The sequence below is a fragment of the Pinus tabuliformis genome, chromosome 1_2 (genome assembly GCF_031772625.1).
Source record: "Pinus tabuliformis cultivar Carrire ecotype Pingquan chromosome 1_2, CPIR1, whole genome shotgun sequence".
Taxonomy (NCBI): Eukaryota; Viridiplantae; Streptophyta; class Pinopsida; order Pinales; family Pinaceae; genus Pinus; species Pinus tabuliformis.
Window position 1 is genome coordinate 465,794,457 of NC_142298.1, and position 27,658 is coordinate 465,822,114.

The window sequence follows — 27,658 nt, forward strand, 5'->3', positions numbered from 1 at the left end:
CTAAAGAAGGGATTAGCGCAGATTCAGAGTGACTGACTTCAATTACAGAATGGCCCCTTCTAGCGTCTGTAATTGGAATATCATACTATTCGCTGCAACATTCAAATTATTAACGTTAGCATTAGCCACAGACGAAGGATTGATCGCTGCAGGCAAATGCACTGGCAAAGAATTCATCAATGGTAGTGCTTGGCAAAGAAACTTGAACGTGGTCCAGAGCTCATTGGTTAAAAATGTTGGCAAGACAGGCTACAATATTTCATCTCATGGAGAGAATGGAGATAGGATCTACGGTCTTGCTCAGTGCAGGGGAGACCTCAATGCCTCTGCTTGTCATGCGTGTGTTGATAACGCTGTAAAACTCTTTGCAGAGTCCTGTGGCAATTCTTCCTCTTGCTATATGATGGAAGGATGCTTTTTCAGATATGAAACTTACAACTTCTATTCAAAATTAAGCAAAACCAGCTTTTTTAACTGCTCTTGGATGAGCGAATGGATGAGCGAAAACAACACAAACAGCACAGATCTAAAGAGTTCATTTTTGTGGCCGGTTGCCAATCTTTTGACGACGGCCGTGGATAATGCTGTGGCCAGTAATGTTGGATACGGTACGGCAATCGATGGTGGGAATTATAGTCTGGCTCAGTGTTGGAGAGACCTGAGTATGGATGACTGTAAAAAGTGCCTCAATTCCACGTTCAATAATTTCCAAATTTGTGTACAAGGATCTGTCCAAAGTGTGGCCGTGTCAGAGAACTGCATGATCCGTTACGAGACGTACAAGTTCTTCGGCGACGCTGTACCCTTACCCTCTCCCCCCGGTGGTGGAAGCGGTCCTTCTCTACCGCCTTCATCCTCCAATGGAAGAGCTCCTTCTCTACCCTCTTCACCCTCTAATGGAAGCGGCCCTTCTATACCGCCATCAAGAGACAGAAAAGGTATTGGCACTTAAGTTATGAGGAACATCTCAAGTGAATTTGCAATGCAATTCAGTAATGCAGCAGACTGTTGTTTGGTGCAGGGAAAAGGCAATTGGGATCGGTCATGGCTGGTGTCGTTGTTGCGATGGTGCTAGTGTTAGTGTTGGTTGTAGCTTGGAAACGAAGAGTTCTTCGGCGTTGGTACAAGAAACAACCTCCAGGTGAGTTAAGCTTCCATAAGCTGGCACTTTTGGCTAATTGAGTTTCTTAAAAAACAGTTTTCGGAGCATTAATCTAGATTTGCAGTAATTTTGTTATTAATTATTAAGGATACAGCGTAGCAAAATATTTTTAAATTGTATAACCTAAGGAAAAGTTTGCATTTTTAACTCACATATTGTGATTTTGAGGGAAAAAAACTAAGTTACTGTGATCTGAAATTATGAGAAGTTTGCATTTTTAACTAAGATATTGTGATTATGAGTCAAAAATCTAGCGATTTAAATATTATATATCTATATATATATTTAATTTAATTTAGTGATCAGTACATTTGGTTATTTCTATGATATGTTTTTAGTTTAAAACTATTTAAGAATGGGTATATATAAACTAAGTTTAAGAAATTAGTCAGTTTAATTAAGTATTTGATTAATTTTGTATTAATAAATGTTTGGTTTTAATCTTTTCAATGAAGTACAATAGTCTACAAATTTATTAGGGAAGCATGAATATGAGGAAATATCTTTTAGATTTCTCATCAAGGTTTGGTTTGGAAAAAATGTCCAAGAGAAATCTAAGGAATACTTCTCTATATTCATGGATGTGTTTTCTAGTAAATCTATTGACATAAACTAATGCACATAACCCAAGAGGATTCCTAACAATATAAAACTAGCCAAATATCCTATAACATTGGTGACTATTAGTTGAGTTGACCCTTTGCACTCTATATATATAGAGAGAGAAAGAGAGATAAAACAGGGGGAGATTCTCACTAATATTTTTAGGCATTTCCCTAGTATTATGTTAATATATGTTTAGTGAGTTTTCTTTAGTGAGACTTTTTGGAAGATTTTCCGATGGGGTTTTCCGGTCTAATTTCTCTAAAATCCACAAGAATTTATTGAAATCACAAGCTTATAGGTAACCGTTGCACTGTGCAAGTGCCCTAGGGGTTTTTCAGGGTGTTGAATCCATATATATACAATCAAAAAACCAGTTTAAATAAAACAAATCAAGATTTCACCTTAAATTTTTCCGTCAAATTCCAAACCCAAAAGTCCAAAAAAATCACACTAAAAACAACTCCTATATTTAATTCAAATATCATAAACAAATATAATAATCTACACTAACAAATTTAATACAAGTATCATATATTCCCACATTTAAAAATATATAGAAAATCCCAATAAATAATTTCTCATATTCATAAATACTATACTTAATAAACATATCGACATATATTAAAAATTTGAATAAAAAATTATCAATATAAAACTAATTAAATATACACTAACATTCACCAACAATAAAATTAGCTTAACAATAATTCCAAACAAATGTACTTTCCAGTTCCTCCTCATAATTCAACAAATTAGAATACTATATTCTATATAACAGTTTTGGTAAAACATTTCTTTAATTTAAGCAAGTTATAACTTTTAACTTTGCAATATCATAATAAAATCTTCTTAATTTGAAAATAATTAAACTCATCCATACTCCTTGAAGTTTTATATTTATCAAAACGGTGCAATTTTGCGCAACGGAGCATTTATTTTGAATATGAGTTTAAATTATAATTTGGTTCTAGTATCTAAATTTTATATATGAGGTTTAAGTTTAGGTGTTTTTGGATATTACAATATTTTTTTATATAAGATGTTTAGTGGATATTAATAAGTGATTAAAATTGTCTCTCGGTTATGGAACATAATCTTAAATTATTTTTGATTATTTAAAAGTTTGTCTTTTTTAAAGACAAAGAAATCAATAAATAATTGAAGATTTATAGATATCTTAAAAGAGTGAAACTTTATCTTTTACTAATTAATAATAAATTATTTCAAACAGTTAAGTTTTTTTTTTAAATGCGATAATGCTATAATATATTTAGATGTTAAAATTATATTAATAAAAATAAAGATTAAAAAAAAAACCATATATATATATATAAAATCTTTTAAAAATTATTTTTGTTATTTTTTTGGGATCTGAAACATGTTTTAAAGTTGTTTTTGTTTGTCTTAGAGCTAGTCTTTTTCGAATTTAATGTAATAAGTTAATAGCAAAAGACGTAGAGTCATCTTACATGAGCGGAAGCTTACCTATGACAAATTACTAGTGAGTAATTCTAAGTGGGGTGGTTTTCCTTGAATAACATTGATGAGTCAACATGCATTCCAAAATTATAGCCAATAATAATTATCTCTATTACTAATTTGACAACTAAACTTTTATAAATTTTTCCAATCTATTAAAAAAAATTATTATTTTTCTCACTCAGTATTATCTTTCCTAAATAAAATAGAAAGATTTATAATACCCCTTACTGGAATAGCGTTAATTTTATTAAGATATTTTATATGGTGAAGTTTTGTTCTTCACCGTGTTGTTGCAAGGTTTGGAAATTCAAATATTTTTATATACTAACTTTTAGGTTTGGATATCCATTTTTTTTATACTAATTTTTTTTTTTTTTTTCATAATTTTATTTAATTTTGGTTAATATGGTTTTTTTAATCGAAGAAAATTTTGGTTATTTATCTTAATCATTTTTTCATAATTTTATTTAATTTTGATTAATATGGTTTTTTTAATCGAAGAAAATTTTGGTTATTTATCTTAATCAAACACAACGATAGAAAATAGAGAATTCATTGAAAAAAACATTTGCATGGAAGAATGAATATTATATGAGTAACCAGGGAAGCCTCATGTGAAACTACTATGCTTAAAATAAGACTTTTTTAATACTTTCATCTTAATCAAGCAGAACGTTAGAAAATAGAGAGTTCATTGAAACAAAAACATTTGCATGGAAGAATGAATATTCCGTGAGTAACCTGGAAAGCCTCAGGTCAAACTACTATGATTAAAATAAGGCTTTTTTAATATGAGCAGAGATTCGATTGAATTTATTTTAGAATGGGATATATTGATATCACTGCAACTAGTAAAGGTACATAGAAGAAAAGAAATTAATTTATGAAGAAAAAACCTTTGAGTCCTTATGTCCAAGTTTATTAATGGACACGGATGCTTACCTTAGTAGCTTCTCAGGAGGTTTGATGGGGTGGGGTTAGAATCAATAAGTATTGTTTTCAAAGGAATTTATAATTATAAATAAGTTAGAAATATATTTCTATTTAAAATGTTATCCATATACTTTTATTTAAAATGTTATTAAGATTTCAAAACTTTTTCAATCGGATAGTTTGAGGAAGGTAAAATGCAAATGACTAATAATTAAAATAAATCTTTATTATAAGTAGAATGACATTTGTTCTATAAGTTTTTGATGATTTTTCTATTTAATTTTTTATTCTAATTTGATGGTAGATACTTTATTTATAAAATAAAGCAATGTCTTGTAATTAAATTATTCTAGGTTTAAATAAGTAAAATTAAGAACAAAGTTGTTAATACTTTCTTATTAATCTAATAAGTATATGTAATCCAAAGCTATAATATTTTTTCAGTTTAAAAAAAAACATACCAAATTTAATAAACATCCACATTTTCTCAAACAAATTGCTTTTGAAAAAAATTGTATAGTCATGGCAAATGTAGAAAAAGTAGATTTCTGTATGATATGATTCTGACAATTAAACCCACTCAAATTTGTTAAATCCAATTCTAACTTTGTACATCATTTTTACATATATATTTAATTTTTTAGTTTCAATGGAATGTTGTTATTCAAATTATGTGATATTCTTCAATAATCGATGTTCCTTAGGTAGTTTCTTTCCGCATATGATTTATATCCTTAATTTTTCTCATGAGATTTAAACTTGAAATCCAACGAAGAGTAAACTCTACTAAAACCAACCTTCAACTCATAAATAAAATACATACATATATATATATATATATATATATATATATATATATATATTGTAAGCTACGGTAGTGCCTTTCCTTTTCTATTCACATAAAACCAGGTTAAGCCATATACATCGTTTTGGTGGCCTCAACCCGCCCAGATGGGAAATCGGGTCTATTGGCCACCTCAAATTGTTATAAGCCATCCAATAGCAAAAATGAATGAGTCTATCTATCCACGCTAAATAAGCTTCGCAACAAAAAATACTAGATCTATGCCAGACAGTCATGAAAACTTAACAAGAAAATGGAAAACTATCCTCTGAAAACAAACATGATAAACAGCAGCAAGAACTAAATTTTCAATCTTCCACAATCTCATGAATTTCTGCCGCGTCCCTCTTTGCTGGAGTAAGCTTCTTCAGTTGTTGCTAGATTTCATCCAGCTTACTATCCTGCATAATCATTGTGATCTGGAGGTTCTTCATTTCCTTCTTCATATTGGGCATACCCTGAGCCAGCTCCGCCATTTCTCCTGCTACTTGCTCCAGTGCTTTGGCGAGTAGACGCTTCAGCACCCAGTAAATGTGCAAAGCCTGTTTGTATAAAGTCATTCGACCTCTAGTGTTTCCCGGGTCCGGAATGAGGTTACCCCATTCTTCCATTTCAAGCTCTGAGTCTTCTTCCATTACATTTTGTTCCAGTTCCTGAATGAGCTTGCGAATATCCTCATCTGTGCCTTCTCTGTATGCTCTTTCAACCTCTTGTACAATTTTCCCCATAGTTCTCCGACTGCGTCTCTGAGGAGCAGGCGTAGAGGTCGCTGGATTATTACGCCCGGTCTGGTTATGGTGGCCTCTACCACCACGCCCCCTACCTCGTCTAGTACGCGCCATTTTGCCCCTTACCACTGCCCGGACATTTGTTCAGTCTCAGAAGAAACCAATTTGCGCTGTGCTCCTACCGTCTCCTGCCTTCGCTTCATAATGATCTTACTTACACCCTTCGCTACCCTTATTAGCCACCTCCCACCTAGCCAGAATCCCATCATTCTTCCGCCGCCGATTCATGCTGGCTCTTCACCCACTTCTCTATCACCTCTATTCCTCGAGATTCTATCCTACTTGCATGTTACCCCCGCCTCTTGTTGAATTATGGGAATGATAGGTGGCCGGCCTTGCCCACCCTTCCCATTCATGAGCCTTTCCCATGTTTTATCACAGTCTCTCACCCCGATCGGGAACCACCTGTATTTATTACCATGAGATCGTGTCCGCATTATTGTCATGGGTAATAATTACTTTGAGGGGCTCCCATCTCTGCTCTTCCGTATGTATTGGCCATATACTATCGACCTTACCCCCTTGTTCATTGCATCCCCAATTAGCAAGGAAATCCGCTGCCTTATTACTGTCCCTTCTGACATGATTGATGATCTTATAGTCGATTCTTTTTATGAGCACTTCCAGGTCCTGAATTAGGCCTGTCGTCCTCCAACTCTTCGCTACTTTTTCCCAACCCTTGCCATTATTCAATTTTCTGAGCATCTCTATCACCAGTTTTGAGTCACCCTTTACCTCCAGATTATTGTATCCATTTCGAATCACTATTCTTAATCCTTGGTGAACTACCATTAGTTATGCTTCATTGTTTCTCATCATACCCCCATGATCTGCATACACCCATCTTGTCCATCCTTGATTATCCCAGAAGATGCCTCCGAACCCTGCTAGCCCTGGGTTTCCTTTGGAGGCTCCATCAAAGTTCAGCTTGATGAAGCCAGCTTGAGGGCACCTGAACTTGGCAGGGCTATGGTTGAGAGTTACAGGATCTTTCTGCTTCTGGGGGTGGACCATTCCTTGTTCTAAATGGAGGTATGCCAAGATCTTACCTTCCTCCAGAGGTGTTTTCCAATCTTCCTGACTCCAGGTTTCCGCTAGGATGGTTTCTCTTATGAGATCTTGGGTTCTTTCCCAGATCAAATCTAGTGCCATTTCTTTGTTTTGGAATATTCTCCGGTTTCTCTCTTTCCATATAATCCACATATTGAATCCCACCATTAGACTCCAGGCCCTTCTAACCACAGGGTTCAGGAATTGGCCTCATCCCCATTGATTGATAGTTTCCTTAATGTTGTGAGGATCTCTGTTTGTCTTGCCATAAAGCTTGTTGATTTCTTCCCATGAAGATGTTCCTGTGTTTCTTGGGCTTGCTTACATAGACAACATCTGGGGGGTCCTTGGACTCCACGTTTCTGAAGCTGATCCCATGTTAGGGTGCGACCTTTACATACTATCCATAAAAACATAGTTACTTTTGGCCACCAGTGACTATGCCAAATTTGTTTCCAAATGGATGCATTTTCATATTGCTCTTGCTGCGTGGTTAGATGGTAAGCTTCTTTGATTGTGAAGGTTCCTTTCGTGGATATACCCCATCTCAAAATATCTGGGCCTGTTCTGGTAATTACTCTCCTAGACTTCATTTCTCTTGTATATATCTCTCTTTGTTCAGTACCAATGTTTCTATCCCATTCTTTCGGATCCTTCCAAATTCTCCAAGTTTCCTCCTGTCTTTCTTCATGCCAGTAATCTCTTACATAATTTAGTCCTTCCTCTTTTTCCCGCTGACATGTGTTTATAAGGCCCTCCATTTCCTTCAATTTTCCTCTTTGCTGCCAAGTCTCATCTTAGAATTTAGCCGAATTTGCATTCCGGAGTTCCCAGAATGCGTGTTTGGAGATAATGTCTTTGTTTTGACTGGCTAGGTTCCATATAGTAGATCCTCTTGGAGCTTCCTCAAGTCTTAGAAGATCTTCAGTATTTGTGGGCATATTGTATTTTTGCGTCCATATTCTTTTCCATAGGTCTCCTCCTCCCTTCATCCATCTCCACCACAGCTTCACTCCCATTACTTGATTCAGGATATAGGGGTCTCTTAGCCCCAATCCCCCTTCTGCTTTATTTTTTGTCAAGCCCTTCCACGATATCAGTGCCCATTTCTTTTGTTGCTTTGGCCCTCCCTAGATGAATTTTTTGAATATCTCTACCATTTTTGTGCATGCCCCTTTGGGAACGGCCGTTGCTGACAGAGGATAGATAGGAATTGCTTGTAAGACCGATCTAAGAAGCACTGTTCTTCCTGCTATATTCAAAGTTTGGAATGACCAGTTTGCCAGTCTGTTCTTGAGTTTTTCTATGGTGTGATGCCAGTTAGCCAACCTTAGCGGATTTAGGGCTAGTTGGGTTCCCAAGTACTTTGTTGGTAATTCTCCAGAGCGAAAGCCCAATATTCTAGTCAAGAAGGTTTTAACATTACCCAGAGTATTGAAAAAGAATGTACGAGATTTTTCCTTGTTGATTTGAGTGTCTGAAGCTTCCATGAAGAGGTCAAGAGTCCTTTTTATTCTTTTTACTTCTCTTAGGGAGACTGCGCAAAAAAACAGAATGTCATCTACAAATTGCTGGTGGGTGATCGGTAGGTTGTCTCCCCATAACCTTAATCCTTTAATTTTCCTTTCTCTCATTTCTTTATTGATGTATCTACCCAGCCCTTCTGCTGAAATACTGAACAGAAATGGGGACAGGGGGTTCCCTTGCCTCAGTCCTCTTGTGGCATTGAAAGTTGAAGTTAGCGTTCCGTTCAAAAGAATGGAGAAGTTTGGCGTAGAGATCATATCCTGCACCCACTTAATCCACCTATTGCAGAACCCAAAAGCCGCTAGAACTGATTTGAGATAATCCCAATTCAGACGGTCATATGCCTTTGAGAGATCCAGTTTGATCATCTTTCCCGGTTCCTTTTTGATTTTTAAGGAATGTACCACCTCCTAAGAAACTACTAAGCCATCTAGGATTTGTATCCCTTCCACAAACCTAGTTTGTTTCTGGAGAGATAATGCTTGACAGCATTGGTTTCAACCTTTTGGCTATCAGTGTGGCAATAATCTTATAAATAACATTGCATAAAGCAATGGGTCGAAAACCCTCGGCAGTATCAGAATTAGCAGTTTTGGGAATAAGGGACAAAAGGGTTGAGTTTAGACCAGGACATACCTTTTGATGTCATCACGATTCTTCAACCACCTCCAATATGTCGCGCCCCAAGAATTTCCATCCCTCTTGGTAGAATTCCACTGTGAATCCATCTGGTCCTCGAGCTTTATTCTTCTTCATCCCTTTCACAATCTCTTCCACTTCCTCTAGGGTGGCAGCTCTCATAAGGGCTAGATTCTGATCTCTGGTGATTAGTTCTAGGATCTCATTGCAGATCCTTCCAATAGCTACTCTTCTATTCACTTGGGGTTCCGTTAGGAGGTCTTTGAAGTGACCCACTAGAGTCTGCTCCATTTCTTCATGTTGGGTTAGGAAAAGACCTTCTTTATTTGTGATGGAGAAAATTTGATTTTTTTGTCTCTGCTGAATCATGGCTTGATGAAACAATTTCGTGTTTCTTTCTCCTTCTCTAATCCAGTTCACTCTTGATTTTTGTTTCTATAGAATCTCCTCTTGTTTTCTTCGTTATTCTATTTGGCTTATTAGTATCCCTTCTTCTCGGATTCTCTCCTCACTTCTACCGCCTGATATTATTTCTTGCTACAAGATTTTCATTTTCTGGTCTACGAGTTGCTGGTATTTGAATATATTCCCAAATTCTTCTCTATTCCATTTTTTGATCTTCTCCTTGAGCTCTTTTAATTTTAATTGGAAGTTCTGCATTCTACTTTTTCCTACCTGCTGGCTCTGGTTCCACCCCTCCTCCACTTTTGTCACGAACTTCTGATCTCTGAGCCAGAAGGCCTCGAACCTAAAAGGTTGTTTTTTTGGACTAGCCTTAATGTCAATTTCTAGTTTGATCGGCCAATGATCTGAACCCATCCCTGGTAGGATCACGACTTCAAAAAATATGTCTCTGTTTATGACTTGCTCAGATATTAAGAATCTGTCCAGTCTTGAAGCAATTTGGTTTATACCTCCTCTTCTGTTATTCCATGTATGAATCCCATTTGTAGTGGGAATGTCCACCAGTCTTTGTTCTGATATCATATCGCCAAAGGCTTCCATGTCTGGATCAGTTCTTCTCAGACCTCCTCATTTTTCCTCAAGGGATGTGATCATGTTAAAGTCGCCTCCTATAATCCATGGTGAATCTGGGAATAAGCTTTGGATTGTTCCCACATTTTGGAGAAAGCTCCTGCGTTCTCCCAGTAAATGGGGTCCATATACTCTAGTGAGAAGGACCCATTCTTGAGAAATTATGTTCTTGAATTTGCCTGACAGGATTCAAGGTGCACTTAACCAGTTTTCAAATTGAATTTCCTCTCAGTTCCAAAGAATTGCCAGGGCCCCGACACTCCTTGTGGCATCCTGACCCATTATTTCATAATGAGGCTGAAATTTACTCATTATCTCCTTCAATTTCTATTCACTGATTTTTGTTTCTTGGATAATCATAATACTAGGTTTATCCTTTTCAGTGTATCTCTCAGATATCTCTGTTTACCCTTACTATTCAGTCCTCTAATATTCCATGTTGTAATTATCATTTTAACAATTTAAGGGGTTGTTGGAATACCTCTGAAAGAGGTATAACTCTTCCTGAATTGACTAGAATATCTCTAACCATTTGGATGGTTTCGCTCATTGGTCTTCCTCTTTTTCTCCCTACTTTTCCAGTATTACCCATTTCTGTGCTTTGGCTTCCTTGCGCTCCTAGCTATTTTGGTTGGTTTTCTGTGACTGCCCCTCCTTTCTCCTTATATTTTTGGAACATGTCCTTGTATAGTTGCTTTTGTTCTTCCGGTATGAATCTTTCATCTAGATGCCTCCATTCATGCAGAAGTCTCCTCATTACTTGTTCTTCTTTGCTTCCTTTGCCCTTTTGTGAATCTATCTCCATTTGTGTTTGGTCTTGGGGGCTTCCCGTATTTCCTCCTTCCTTCTCCGGTTCTGAAATTGTTTGAATTGTGTTTTTTCCTGTATCCCCTTTTAGAGGTTCCCCTATTTCCTCTTCACTGTCTTCCCTTTCCATTTCCATTTCCTCTTCCTGTAGTATCCCAAATTTGTTTTGGTTTTCTCTGGTTGCTGTTTTGACAAATGGTTTTAGAGGAACTGATCCTTTTTGAGATTTCCTTCTGGGCAACACTTTTGTGAACCCTTCGTCATCCTCCTTGTTTGCCTCTGTCTCCTTCTTCTCTTCCTCTCCCTTTTCTGCTGCTACTCCAAATACATTCAGGGGACATTGTTTAAAGAGATGACCATATTCGTGGCATCTTCTACAACGGAATGGAATATGCTCATAATCCACTGGTTGCTGCCAGACTTCATCATGGTACTCTACTTCAATGTACTCCGGGAGCGGTTTTGTGATATTCATGTATACACAGATCCTGGCATAGGACGTATATCTTCCTCTTTTGGTGGTTTTGGCTACTTTCACAAATGTCCCGATCATGTTACCTATTCCTTCCAGAATCTCTGGATCCCAGAACTCGATTGGAAGTCCGAACAATCTAACCCAGATAGGTGCTGCTAGCATTTTTTCTTTGTTTGGATTGTAGCATTCCTCCCAATGCCTCATAAATAAACCAGCGTTGTTCAGGAAATAGGGTCCTCCTTCAAAAATCCTCTCCTTGTCTTCCAGGTTAGCAAAAATAACCGTAAAAAAACCTTTTGCCCCTAGTTTTAGATCTATGTGTCCCTTGGGCTTCCATCTCTATTGTATCCATTTTCCTAAATCCTTCTCCAACGGCCAGGTCCCCACAAATTTACAAATCAGATCATGATCTTTCATGTATCCTCTATATTCTTCAAGTTTATTGTTAGGAATTACAAACCTGGGTTTTTTCGTTGCTCTGGGTAGGCATCTGCTTCCCAGCCCTGCTTGCCAGCGAGCTCCCATGATCGGGATGTCCTTGTTGCTTTTACCAGTACCTCCGTGCATTCCATTTCGGCTTGTCTCACCTGCCACTACATTTTTATAGGAGATGATCTCTCCCCTCCTGACGCCTTCTGCCATTTCTTTGTCAGTCCCGCCTTCCTTTGGACCCCCGTACTCCCCTTGTCTCTGTGATTTGATGTGGGAGGCTTCAGATTCCCCTGCCCTCTGTCCCGGGAATAGGTCAGCCAGAACGGCCCGTTCCAAAACCCTAACCCTGATTGACTGCTTTCATTGCTTCCTCTACTCCCGTCCTCATTGCCCTTCAATGCCAAAATACATTTAATATATTGTATAAGAAACATTTTTGAAAATAACAATCTCATAGTTTATTTATATTTAATATTATATATAAATCGTTAAAAAAGATATGTAGTACTTAATCTTCTCTAAATTATAATTATATCTATATCTATATATATATATATAGATATAATTATAATCTCTTTTTAAAAGAAAACTTAAAAATATATAAATATATATTATTTTTCCTTATTTATTTCTAATATTTAATTATTATTTTATTAATTTATATATAATTTTTATTTCATAATTTTTATATTAATGAAATAATATATTTAATTAAATTAATAAAAAAATATTAAGAGAAGTTTTAAATAAATATTTTTTTAAATATTATAATTTTATTGATTGAAAAAAATGTTAATTATTTATATTTATTTATATATATATATATATATATATATATATATATATATATATATATATATATATATATATATATATAGTTTGTAGTATGTTTTAAATATGTTTTTTTTTGCTAAAAGCTCATATTTCTCTAATCTAAGGAAGTAGGTTAATAGCCCAAGAGTTAAGAGGCATTTCGTAATATTGAAAGTCTACTGCTTAAAGACCACCACTAGTGGGGTAATTTTAGGTGGCATGGTTTACCTTTGAATAACAATGATGACATTTAAGGATAATAGCTATCCATCACTATCCCCACTGAAGGTTTGACAATGGACCCCCATTATGATAAGTTTTCCACTATGCTATATATATATATAAATAACAAATACTTAATTATAAAATAGATACAAATATATAAAGTAAAAGAAAAGGGACAATACATACTCCTCTTTAGTGCATGTTCCGTAGACAGACTCTCCTAATTATTGGTTGTTCCAGGTCCTGGATATCCTGCTTAAATTTTATATTTTGTTGAGATGACTGAAGCTACATATTTAAGTTTCAGCTTAAGTATGATGTCAACTCGACTCGCTTTTCCATGTTGGTATGTACCCTGGCCAATAGTTAGTTCCTCTCAATTTTTTTTTATTTTTGGTACCCGACAAAACTTTAATTTCAAGACCAAAATAATACCAATCTCGAATAATCGAAACTTGATCATATAACGTCTTCCTAGCCTCTAGTGGCATCATTGATTGTATGGTTATATTGGAACTCGAGACAAAAGATGGGAGTGTGAGGTGTAGATCTCCCTTGAATGATAATCCGACTGTTAGGTAATAGGTATGTATGTGCCTCAGAGAAATATCCAAAGCTCTTAGAAGGTAGTCACATGGGCAACTTTTTCAACTCCCATAATTGAGATGTGACTTCTTTTCCTTCCTACTTGTAGTGATTGATGTCATTGGAAGATGGGCCCTCCATAAAGCCTTTTCTTTTTCCATCCCAATTTCCATGTCCAATAATTCAAAGGAAAGGAGAGAAAAGGTTGTTTAATTGACACTATATTGTTTTTTGGGTGTAAGACTCTACCATTCTAATCAGTTTCTTTTCTTTCAAAGTTTGAGGCCAAACAAACCCTAAAATTTTCTACATCGTCTTATAATTATCAAAAGCCTTTTCAATCTCAATATAGCGATGCATTGTCACCACTATGATAAGTGGTCAAATTTGAAGGGTTGGTTTTAATTTCAATTAGAAGGGCATATATTCCTATAACCCTTCCATAACGAAAAGCTTTAAAAATACATAAATTTCAATTGACAATATATTATCTCCACAATTCATTTTCAATCAAATTTATTTCTATTAAATAACTAAAATTCCTAAAACTAGATGGCAAGTAGAAAATACCACATTATGACAACAAATAGATAATACTCAAATCTAAACATGCACATTTATATAATAACAAGCTTTATAAATTGTATTAATTATTTTCAAAATGCAATAGTACACTTTGTCCACAAAACAATGTTGTACTTGAGTGTTTTTTCCTATCATGCCTCATGTATCTCAAATTATACATATTTAATAACTCAAATTATGCAAGTATAACAACTCAAATTATACAAAAATTTATGTATTTTATATCCAAATAGCAGAAATTGAATACTTCCTTCATCAAACTTTTAAATTTTTTATCTTTTCATTAATATTTTATCTCTAACCAGTGGAAATAGAAGGCTCCCATTTATCTTAATCTCACATTTCCCTATTATAGAATGACAATTTGCGGCAGCCATGCGGATCTATAATTTAGAGCAACATAAAAAGATCTACAGAAAATGTAGGAATATAAGAGAACCTAGTGAGATTGTAAATGGAATTGAACCAATATTTGTTAGGTATATGGAAATTGAAATACAAACCAATGCTATTATGGTTATGGAGTGTTAGGTCATCCAACAAGGTTTCAATATGTATGTTGTAGGCCCCACCTGGATGACATGAGTCTTAAAGAGAAATCAGAGTGTTCTGATTTTGATTTTCTTTTAAGGTGGATAGTGATCCATCACTAAGGTTGAGGTCTATTATGTCAATCCATCTATAATGGTTCCATACTATATGTGGTCTACCCCAACATATGGAATAGGTTTCAATGGAAAGATATTTGTTGCAAGTCATTCGTTGATTATGATTTCACTGGTGAAGTCAACATAGTGAAAGCAGAGTGAATTGTTGACCAAAGTTCCATTAGCAGCATTGTTTATCGTACTAGGATGACATGAGTTTTGAAGGGATGAGACTGAGTGCTAGTCCCAAGCTGTAGTTTCTTAAGGTTTATTTTAACCAAATAAAATGAAATATATATAAATGAATAAATGAGGTGAGAGCTTAAAGTCAAGGAACCAACCGTGATCTGAAATTCTCGTTGCAATTAAACTTACAGCTAAAAATTGGTTGATATTCCCCTATATCTGTAATATCTACGGAATGTACTTGGGCTCACTGTCAAATTGGAAAATGAACCTCAATTCAAGCTCCTCTTGGACATTAAAGTGAAGTTGAGGACCCAATTTCAATATCTAGCTAAGTTTTTCCCAATAGACACCTACCCATTGTGGAACATGATCAGCCTCTCATGGGCTCCCTCCAAATCCTTAGGAACCAAGAATTTACCCAACACCTTTCCCAAGTTCATACCATAGTTTGACCCTTGGTGCCTTGCATAAAGAGTAATCTCTAGTTGCGGATTCGAAACTCCAAGGTAAGAATTCTTAGAAAGCTTCACTAGCTTGAAATTCTCCAGATGAAAGCTTGCCACCAAGTTCTGAACATCAAGGGCATGAGCATTGAAAAAAATGAGAGGAACAGTCACTATCTGAACTAAGAATTCATTGAATTTAATATCACAAAAAAAGGAAACCTTGAAGAATGAATGCCTGTTCTGGTCAGTTTGGAGGCCACAGGGATTCTTATAACCAATTTACCGCTAAAACCTTCATGAACGAGCATGGATCCATTTGTACCAAAAAATAATAATCTCACAGTGTCATCAAATCGAATCATGTTGAAAACGCATGGTATCGAGGCTTTGCGGATTTGGCTCTTGTAGAGATCTATGATTATTTTTCCCCACATATATACACACTGAAACAACTTTCTAGGTTGACATGTCTAAGTGACTAGATATTTTGTTGTCACATAAGCTGGAGGAAAAGGACTATCTGATTAGTAAATCTATATGCCAACATCACCAAATGTAAATGCAGACTATAGAAATTGTGCACATCGTACCATCACCTCATCACCTCACACATTAATATATTGTCATCCTCCCTCCTCCTCCCATTAAATATCAACTATCACACATTGACTGTTTGAGCCATATTTTGTCCCTCATCTCTATACCAAAGCATGTGCTAGTGCCACTGGTTCATTCAATTAAATCCCTTCGCCAATCACCATAACATTTTGTAACATGTTGCATAAAGAATATGGTGAAACTTTGGTATTTACATAAATAAGTACTCTAGAGTTTGTACGTCACTAAAATGATTTTAGAAATGAGAACAAGGAAACCAGGGGATATCCAACAATTTATTTGACAACCCTTCACCAAGCATATATATATATATATATATATATATATATATATATATATATATATATATTTTTAAACAAGTATAAATAAAAATTAACAAATTTTTACACCTAATTTTTGCTTCAAACTTCTATGACGTGCTTGACCCCTCTTGAAGGGCTGTGATGTGAAATTTTGAACCTTGACTGTGATGTCTAGATGGAGTTTCAAAGGTGTGTTAGATCATAACATTTTTGTATCTATCAGTAGTGTTGGTTATCATCACATTTGTTTAATAAATGCATTAATGTGAGATTATTGTTGAAAATAGCAACAAGAAATGTTAAAATAACACCTAGAAATTCTAATTTAATTTGTCATTCAATTAAATTGGGAATTAAATTATAACTATATTCTCATAGAAATTTGTAATAGTTAACTAAGTTAATTTGAATTAGTTGGCTCAGTAATTTCGAGTTGGAAGTCTATATAGACACATGTAGAGTGATCCCTAAATTTAGGGGCCCAGGTTGAGTTCTTTTGAGCTGTAATTAGATAACTTAGTCTAACTGAGTTATAGTCAGTTAAACTAGTTATAACTGTTGGAGGAACTAGTAGAGGTCTAGTAGTGGAGCAATGCATCAATGCATCCCCTATACCACACCAGGTAACTAAAGATTCACTCATAAATAACTCATGCATGTCAGTTTAGAGGAAGACCTATTTGAGATTAGAGTTAAGGGACAATGTACTATAAGTTGTATGATTTTCCGAGTTGTACAGATAGTGCATGCAATCATTTGAGGACCTCTGGTTGGATTGTGCTGTTATGGATGAGGAATTTGCACATTAAATAGAGGTTAATTCCTCTAGTAATTACACAAGGAAGTAGGGGCTCCACAAGTAGTAGATTCGGCTAAATGTTGGCTTGATCTGGTTTGTGAAGCAGAGAGTTAGATTATACTTGTGTAGGAATTCTTCAGGAGGAACAAGCATTGTATTTTCTTCTTAGATCTTCCGGTTAATTCAATACAGATAGTCGGGGTTTTGACACAATTTCTTTCCCCAATGAAATATTGTGTTATGTGCCATTGATATTCTTCCTTTTTTTGCTTATTGTTTTCGTCGATCAATTTTGGCTTTTGCTTAAGAGTAGAGTATATTCTTGTCTTGTGTTTTAGTATATCATATGAGCTTTTGAACCTACAAGTAAAAATATACATGGTATTAGAGATGAAGACAATATAGAAGAAGAGAATTTGAGTTTGTTGTGTAGGTGAAATTTGAATTTGCAAGTTCGTACTTCAAAGCAACAATATGTCATTCTACGGTTTGTGACTTGAGTATGCCCTGGAGGGAAGCTAAAATTACATAGCTTGGAAGGACATGAGGGAGGCAGCATTGGAAGATAATACCCTCAAGGAATTCATAGATCATGAAATTCCTAAGACTCCATCATTGGATGCTAAAGATCTGGATGAATGGAGAAAGTGTGTGGCAAAAACAAGAAGGATTCTCCTGGAAGGAGTTCGAGACCACATTGTCTCAAGTCTACATGGAAAGGATACTCCATACTCAATGTGGAAGGCATTGAAGGACCTGTTTCAAAATAGCAGTGACCATAGGATGTTGGCATTGAAGGATAAACTCAGAAATATCAATCTAGAGAAGGGAAACTCATTTCCAAATTACTTGACCAAGTTCACCCATTGTCGGGATGACCTTAGAAGTGTCGAGATTACTGTCGCCAAAGATAATATGGTGAGCCTATCTCTTCTAGGACTTCCCAAAAGTTGGAATAGTTATCAGGACTCTGTCAATGGGAGGGAGAAGCTAGCAGATTGGGAACGACTGTGGTCGGATTTGGTACAAGAAGAGTTTCGACGAAACGCCAGAGATGCGACCTCTTCCAAATAAGTGGAAGAGGAATTTTCATTAGTCAGCAAAGGAAAGAAAGACAAGGGAAATAAGTCCCATGGCAAGGAGGGCAAAAAGAAGAAGGAATTGGTGAAATTCAAGTGTTTTCACTGTCACAAGTATGGGCACTATGCCATGAGTTTTCCACAGAAGAAAGTAAGCAAGAAGGAGCCTACAGCTGCAACAATAGGTGAAGATTTAGGTTCACAAATTGAACTTGATTTCACTCTCATTACATGCATGTGCAACACTCTAATGGGAAGCATGTGGTATCTCGATAATTTTGCCTCGTTCCATATGACAGGGAATAGAGATCTTTTCAATGACTTCGAGGAGGAAAACCTCAAGCATAACATAGAGTTTGGAGATGACATGAGGTATAACGTTACCAGTATTGGTACAATTACCTTTCAGAGGGAGTTTGGCTACCCTATCAGAATAAGAGATGTGATTTATGTTCTAGGACTAAAGAATAATCTTGTTTTTGTGGCAGTATTGGAAGACAGTGGTTATGATGTTATTTTTAGTAAGGAAAAGGTTTTCCTTAGACACATTGCCACAGGATAGGTGAAACAGACTGGTGCACGAGTCAAGAAATTATATGCTCTTGAGGTATAAGATGCATGCAAAGCCTTGAGGAGGAAGACAAAGGTTAGAGACTTGGTGGTTAAGAGGGAGAGTGGATTACCTCTCAACATTCAGCCCTAGGAGAAGCCTCAAAAGCAGCTTTAGGAAGTTGTGGAGTAGTCACAATTGGAGAAGTAGAGAGGAGACCGAGTGGAGACATTGAGTCAAGCAAAGACCTCCAGTAGGGGGCAATTTCAAGCCAAGTGGGCAAATTGGAGGGAGCACATACAACCATACCTCTAGGTGAGAGGGGGGGGGGCGATGTGGAGTGATAGTACCAAGAGGGAAGAAATTTGGGCAGGGTCCATTGAGATGTTTTGTCTCATGGATCATTACATTGCTATAGGAGCCCATAATACATAGTAGTAGGATGGATCAGTGGCGGTTGATACAATCAAATATCAGAGTGACAGAGGTAAAGGCTAGCAATAGTCAGATACTAGAAAGCACAAAGAAGAGTTGACAACAGTGCAGATGGCATAGAGGCAGAGTCAGTAGAAGCACAAAGTTTTTAGTCAATAGAGGTAGAGCTAGTAGCAGTCACAGAATTTGGTGACAGATGCATCATATTGATTTAGGTTGGATGCTTTTTGGTTGTAGATGTTGTAGTAGCAACAACAATAGTGACAAGTGTTGCATGCCGAACATTCTAAAGGTACCAGATTGGGATAGAGTTGATTTCCATTCTTGTTGAGAGGGAGTGTTGAAAATAGCAACAAGAAATGTTAAAAATGACATCTAGAAATTCTAATTTAATTTTACCTTCAATTAATTTGGGAATTAAATTGTAATTCTATTCTCATATCAACTTGTAATAATTAATTAAGTTAATTTAGCTTAGTCGGCTCAGTAAATTAGAGTTGGAAGTCTATCTAGAGTCATGAAGAGTGATCCATAAATTTTAGGGGCCCAGGTTGAGTTCTTTTGAGTTTTAATTAGATAACTCAGTCTAACTGATTTATAGTCAGTTAAACTAGTTCTAATTGTTGGAGGAACTAGTAGAGGTCTAGTAGTGGAAAAGTACATCAATGCATCCCTAGTACCACACAAAGTAACTAAAGATTCACTCATAAATAACTCATGCATTCCAATTCAGAGGAAAACACAGTTGATATTAGAGTGAAGGGATGGTGTAATATCAGTTGTATGATTTTCCAAGTTGTACAGATGGTGCATGCAATCAGTTGAGGACCTATGGTTGGATTATGAAATTATGGATGAGGAATTTCCACATTAAATAGAGGCTAATTCCTCTATGAATTGCACAAGGAAGTAGGGGTTCCACAGGCAACATATTTGGCTAAATGTTGGCTTGAGCTGCCTTGTGAAGCAGAGAGTTAGATTGTACTTGTGCATGAATTGTTTAGGAGTAACAAGCATTGTATTTTCTTCTCATATCTTCTAGTTAATGCAATATAGATAGTGAGGGTTTTGAGCAGTTGCTTCCCCAAGATAAATATGGTGTTATGTGCCATTGATATTATTCCTATTTCTACTTATTGTTTTCATCGATCAATTTGGGCTTCCGCTAAAGAGTAGAATAGATTCTTTTCTTATGTTTTAGTATATCACATGAGTTGTTGAATCTACAAATAAAAATCTACAATTGTTTTATATCTTAACATTTAATATTTCCAACACCAATCTCAATTAAAGTTGTTGCACGACCAGTTTCCCTTCCACCCATCTAAACTAGGCTAAGTTTGTAGGTCCTTCCCTTGCACACAATAGTCTAAGATTGTTTTAAATCATCACATTTAATAGTGCTAGCAACAACCTAGAATTAAAGCTATCTCATGTCTAGATGCTCTTTTGCCCCTATATAGGCCGAGTTTATAGATCCTCCTATGGGACCTATATACATTCGAATATAAAATTTTCAACCTTCAAAAATAAAAATAAAAAATAATATAAGATATAAATTAAAAAATGTTGGTGAACTAACTAACACAACCACATTGGTAAATGTGGATAGATTGCAACAATTTGTGTGAATGTTGCTAAAAATCAATAGCACTGAGGTGGATAAGGCCTGAATATGAGATCCTTGTACATATACACAAACTCTATTCTCTACAAAATGGAATTAATTAATAATAATAATAATAATAATAATAATAATAATGTTAATCCCAAATGCAATAAATGATATGATGTATGTCATTAATCTTGAATTATTTTTGATGAGAGTCTTCCAGAGCCACAATCTCTTCCCAATTCTCAAGCATGGATGAAGTACAAGGAACCATCATGTTAAACATTGTTTATCATTAGAATATTAGAAAACCAAACATAACGTACTTTAACTTAAAACTCATAGGACCTCCTACGTGTATTTGTATTGGGGATATCATTGCCCAAAGAGAATGTAGTAGCCATTTGGTTTTAATATTTACCTTTGCAAGAGTTGTGGTCATGCTCATTTCTCTTTTGGATTTAGCAGGTTTTTTTACTCCGATTAGCCAAGAGGAATCACAAAGTTTCATAGAGACAATTTGTGACTAGAATCATAGATCTTTTGAGGGAAACTCTTAAGCCCAACACAAACACAGTTTGGTTCGACATAGAGGTGACCAGATATTCTAGAAACAATTTTGACTCTGCCAATCTGATTGTTGAAGGGGGGTTTGGGACAATCTATAAGTGAATGCTTCTCTATGGGAAATATGTGGTTGTAAAGAGAATAAGAAATTTCTTTACTGAGTGAAAGATTAATGAAATGGAGAATTCAAATAGCTGGACTAGGAGAGTGGAGTGTTTTTAATATTTTTAATGATATTTTGGAATTCCACATCCGTTAATACTGTGGACAGATATTGAAACTCCTTAAATTTCATCCATTGGATTGTGTATATGACTAAGAGGATTCTTACACTATTAAATAAACCATCATAATTTTTTATTTTATAAAAAATTTAAATTGTGGAAGGCCACCTATTGGTGTAATTAGAGTGTCGTATAAACTAAATAGATCATTTAAAATATAAGTACACATTACAATTGCAAGTGTTATTAGTGGTTACAATATAATTTTTAGATTTTCTGTTTTTTTTTTTTAATTTGAAAAATACATTTTAAAAGAGATAAAATTGGTCATTTATGCATTAAATAAATTATTAGTTTTTGAATTATCAAATATTTAATTTAATATTTATATGTGTCAAATCTATTGTAATACCATAATAAAATTGTTATATTTAAAATAAAATTAAGTGATTTTAACTCCAAAGTAACTATAATATCCTTCACCATAAACAAGTACAATAAAATCAGTGTAGATCCATCTTAACTCTGGATCTATCTGTAACGTCAACCAACCCCTCAGGTTGCCATCAGAGGAATGGGGAAATTATATTATTTTTTTTATAATTAAGCATTAGTAGTTCCATACTTATATATATAAATACATACACACACACATTTTTTATGCTCTTTGAAAACCCAAGGGCCTCCACTCTCTACATTAGTCAACACCTTTCGGGTGGGTCCCACTAGACATGTGACCCTACTCATCTGCTCCCGACAACTTCCAAGCTATGCACTTGGATACCGGTTGGGTTCTCTGCACTAGTCTTACATGGAAAACGAATCCCTCTTTACCACCTCCTTATTGGCCAAAGGTCTTCCGCAAATGGTCGTTGCTGCTAGCTTGGGTCATCTTGACACTTTCCTTTAGGATGCCTCTTTATCCTATTGAATTCATGACGTCAGGCTAACTTGGTAGTGGGCCTTTCCTTCACTAATGATAGATTTGTCGAGCTTGGGTATATGGCCATGTAGCCGACCCATGTCACCCTGTTATCTTACTTCCTCACACTTATAATTGACTCATGCTTTAACCTTCTAGGGTGGTTTTGTTAGGTTGACTTTGCAAGTGGGCCAGTCCCTAACCTATACCGCTATGAAAAGGCATGGGCCTGGCCACTTTCCATCTTACATCATCCCACTAGGATTTTCCCAATGTCTTCCTTTATGCCTTCTTTTCATGCTTCCGATTTAGGCATCTGGGCCTATGCGGCTATGGGCCAGCCTTCCAACCAATGGAAACACTTTTGGATGATCATCATTGTGTCGCATAATCTCATTTCCTTTGACCTAACTCTCCTCTGCTCGAGCCCTTGGAAACATTCTAGGGTAATACTTCCGGTCCACGTCAACCCTCTTGCGACCAACCACGCAAAGGGGGAATTGGTCATGCTAATGGAAGGTCTCCATGGGTAGGGTCTAATCTGCGGGAGGATAAGATCACCTAATATTTTCTTATAAGTTCGAGGCTTGACCCCCCTGCGCTACAATTTTTTTTTCATCCTCATTCTCTTGCATGACTCGAATCAGGGATCTTGAACCTGCCTCATGTGACATCTTAGATGGGGAACTTTGAAATCGCCCCAAGAATAATCTCTCTTATTGCACTAACTTCCTCGAGCCAACCATGAATTCGACTCATAGGTTCAGCAGACCTCCCTATCATTGTCAAGGCTTCATGTCGATGCCAATGGTTTATTAAGGTGTTCCATGGTGCCACCCCTTCTGAGCTTAGACAAATCCAACTCCAAGGAGTTCCTAGTCCACATACGTATCTCATTCTTGGGCATGGAATTCTATGCATGTCGGCGTAGGCGCTCTTGTAGCCCTTACCTACCATGGGCTTATTGTGAGCTCCTATGAGATATTCACCTCACTTGCCACACATTGTTAGTACTAGAATCCATGTCATGCATGTAAGAAGCTCCATGGAACTACATAGAACCTTTTGGTGCCTAAATAGTGATACTAGGACACCAAAGAAAGATATCCAGTCTATTGAGAATGCAAGGCCAAAGGCCATTGAGGTAAAGTCGATGGGCTCAACTAGCCCCAAGGGAAACAACCCTCAACAGAAATGTAATTCGTGATGCGCGAAAAAATAGCTTGCACACAAGAAAGTAAATGGATGTAAGTGAATGCTGACCCTGTTGAGCAGATGATCTTCAATGTAACCGTTCATATAAATAAAAGGGTCTTCATGCCCATTGTTTCAAGTTTTACTTCAAGCTCTTATGGATTTTGTTGTGGCATGCAACATGGCCTTATGTTCCTCTATTATTTACTTATGTGATGTTTTAGTATATTTTACACATTTTATGCGAAACCAAGTTCAGATCAGTGTTATAACATAACCCTTATTATCATGTGGTTTATGCAACACGAGATCTCAGTGTATATACATGGCATAATATTTGTTATCATGTTGTTTCATTTACATTCTGTTGAATCTTGTAGGTTATAACAATATTAACAAATGCTTCACACAACACCTCTTTCATTCCAAAGGACCACGTTTGAGAAATTCATATAATAGTAGAAATAGCTCAAAATGAAACACATACATATATTCATACATATTATCATAACCATAAAATCCATCTCCACACAGATAAGTAACATATGCTTATTATATCAACAACACAAGTATATTTCTGAAATCCCAAAACCATTTTAAACAAAAAGGAATCATGATTTATCAATATATAAACAAGTATAATTAGATACTTATCTTTGAGCTTGCAAGACACTGAGTCTAGGACAAGGACTCTCCACCCAACCATAGACAGTTGGAGCCAAATTTACTTGTAGTTGTAGCCCCCGAGCCAGATTCCTGAGTCTGAGGGGGATGCTTAAGGAACAAAAACACCAGTTGCCAACTAAAATAAGGATTCTAGAGGATCTCCTTCCTGAATCTCACCAATTGGCTTCCAATTCATTTGTTAACACCATGAGTGTAGAGGTACTCTACCTCACCCTCAAGTGCACACACAGTGATTCACCCCCTTCTTGGGAGTCCATAATCAACTGTAACTGTAGTTCAATATCACAAGTCTTCAATCAAGTCTTCCTTTGATGTTGCTTCAGTATGGTCTCTTCCCAAGTTGTTATAGGGCTCCAAAGTCTGTTATCTCAACCCACAACATCCAGGGGATCGAAGCTATTACAAGGCTCTAGAGATTTCATCACAACCCATAACTTGCAGGGACCCAATCTATTATAGGGTTCTAGAGACCTTTGTCTCAACCCACTGCCTCCAAGGACCCAAGCTACTACAAGGCTCCATGGATCCTATCTCAACCCACAACCTCCAAGGACCCCAAGTTTTTATAATTCTCCAAATAATAGCAACTCAACCCACAATCTCCAGGAATCAAGAGAAATAATCCCCTTAAATTATCTTCTCTTCATCATTGCCTATTGATTACTCTTGTTGGATGTTCTGATCCCTTTCCTTCTCTATCTATCTCCTCATTCCCTTGAACAAATGTATGTTCCTCTATTTTTTCCTTGTTTTATAGGGACTATTTCATCCTTTCTTACTTCAATGCACAATCCCTCTGCTGGACTTCTTGTCCTCTTTTCTTGTTGGCATCTCTCAAATGACATGGGCCTACATACTTTCTCTTGCAACCCATTATATTTCAAGAACCATTTCATTAAATTCATTCACTAGCCAGTTTTAATGGTTGTCCTACAATTCAGGTTTCCTTCTCTGCATAAGAAACCACAACATCTCAAGAAAGAAATTCTCCTCGCAAGCTCTGGAATCCATGTCCCTTTTACTCTGCCTCTTTTTTTTCAAAATTGACATATAGAAAAATATTTACAATGTATTTTGTGAGAGGGCCATGGGTGGAGTTGTCACACTACCAAGCATCGAGAGGGATCAAATCTCTTTTAACTTTAAAATAAGTTTTCATCTTAAGATATTTGATCCCTCTCTACGGTTGGTAGATTTGTAGTTAAGATATATCTAGGATGGTTTAATTTCCACCTTTAAATAGGCTACATTTCACATGAATACCATGGGGTTCCCATAAATATGGAGTTCAAAAAACAATAGTAAGTCAAGTGCACCTTAAATACCCAACAAAATTTTTATAATAATAATAACAACATGGAATTATTATTTATATTATTTTAGTTTGAAGTTATTTTTATTTTAACATAGGTTTATTTTTATTTTATTTTAATCGAGTCAATTCTTTTACAGGACATTAGATCACAACATCTCTACGATATTGGGTTGGAGAGTTCCTCTTAGTGCAAAAAAAAAATGATGATCACAATTCTCATGGATGTTATCATGCAACAATAGCAACTTTCTATTATTGTGATCTAATAAAACATTAATTGTTTACATTGCACTCCTTTACATTTACTTCAAAATAAAACGTCCAAAAATATAATTAACTACAAAAATCAATACTTCAAAATAAAGCATCCAAAAATATAATAAACCACAAAAAGAAGTGCAAATATTAAAGGATTTTTTGGGGTTAAAATCATATTTCCTCAATAACATAGTTATGCAATATTTCTAAATCATTAAACCCTTTATGTTCCTAAAATTATTGCCTTCTTTTATGTTGCAGGTTACTATGAACCATCAATATAATATTTCTAAATGATTAACCCCGTATTTTTTATTTTGCAGGACCATCAAGTGAATTGTCAACAGCTATATCCAAATCAAAACTAAATTATAAATTTCTAATTTTAAAAATTGCCACTAAAAATTTTGATCTCTCAAACAAAATTGGACAAGGAGGATTTGGTACAGTCTATAAGGTAATGCCCACATTCATCTTATACTATTGATTTTATTTTTTTAAAATATTATGGATAAATTTACATGATCATTGAATAATATAAGTTGGAAATGTTGGCAGGGAGTTCTACCAGATCATACAGAGATCGCTGTGAAGAGACTATCTGTTAATAGAGAACAAAGTGTGAGTGACTTTTTTAATGAAGTGAATCTGATAAGTCATGTTCAACATAAAAATCTTGTCAAACTACTTGGGTGTAGTGTGGATGGCCCAGATAGACTCTTGGTCTATGAATATCTTCTAAACAAGAGCCTTGATAACTTCCTATTTGGTAATATTTCTTAACTCTATAAGTTTATTTTCATTACAATAAATGCGCATGTCTAAAATTATTTTACCAAATTATATTTAATTTATTTATGAAAGAACTTTATTTTTGAACAGATCAAAACATGGGAAAGTTGTTGTATTGGCCGAGGAGGTTTGAGATTATATTAGGAATTGCTAGTGGGTTGGCTTATCTTCACCAAGAATCAGATATACGCATCATCCATAGAGACATAAAAGCCAGCAATATTCTACTAGACCAGCATTTCAAGCCTAAAATTGCAGATTTTGGGTTGGTTAGATATTTTGCTGAAGATCAAACTCATATTAGCACAACAATTGTCGGAACTAGGTGAGAATAAACTAAATTAATAACCCAAATGGAAATATTTTATTAAAGAGTGTGGCTAATTCTTATTGTTGTTTTGGTAGAGGTTACATGGCTCCGGAATATCTTGTACATGGCCATTTGACAGAAAAGGTTGACATCTATGCTTTTGGGGTCCTAGTTCTTGAGATTATTAGTGGCAAAAAGAATTCAACCCCTATGCACACCAATGACATGCCATCTCTCTTAACTGTGGTAATGAGCTAAACTCATCATGCATGATCTTGGTTTATTCTTAATAAAATGTTGTGATAATATTCAAATTTATAATATATTTATGATGCAGGTGTGGAAAGATTATCTATATGGCACCATTTCAAACATAATAGATCCCAACATTGAAGAAAACTTGATGGAAGAGGTAGTACGTGTTGTTCATATAGCTCTCCTTTGCACACAGGCTTCTGCAACACTACGCCCTTCTATGTCCAAAGTTATCATGTTCCTCACTAGCAAAGACATTAATATTCCAGTAGCTACTCAACCCCCCTTTATAGATGTCATCCATTCAGATTCAAATGCTTTTGCTTCATCAAACACAATTTCAACAAGCTCTTTTGGGCCAAGATGATGGGAAAAAGTATTCAAAGTTAGGAAATTAGCTAAATCCACATAGATAGGGGTAGTGATTAATCTTCTTTAGATAGGAGGTGTACATTTGATTTTCTTTTTT

General features: G+C 35.6%; 1 protein-coding gene across 1 annotated transcript; it reads left to right on the top strand.

Moving 5' to 3' along the window:
* LOC149206365 (cysteine-rich receptor-like protein kinase 2) lies at window positions 1-27,658 on the top strand. The gene is made up of 7 exons (XM_089393690.1): window positions 1-938; window positions 1,022-1,141; window positions 26,156-26,289; window positions 26,391-26,601; window positions 26,715-26,949; window positions 27,030-27,180; window positions 27,272-27,658. The coding sequence occupies exons 1-7, from the start codon at window positions 50-52 to the stop codon at window positions 27,554-27,556; spliced, it is 2,025 nt and encodes a 674-aa protein (XP_089249816.1). The 5' UTR covers window positions 1-49; the 3' UTR covers window positions 27,557-27,658.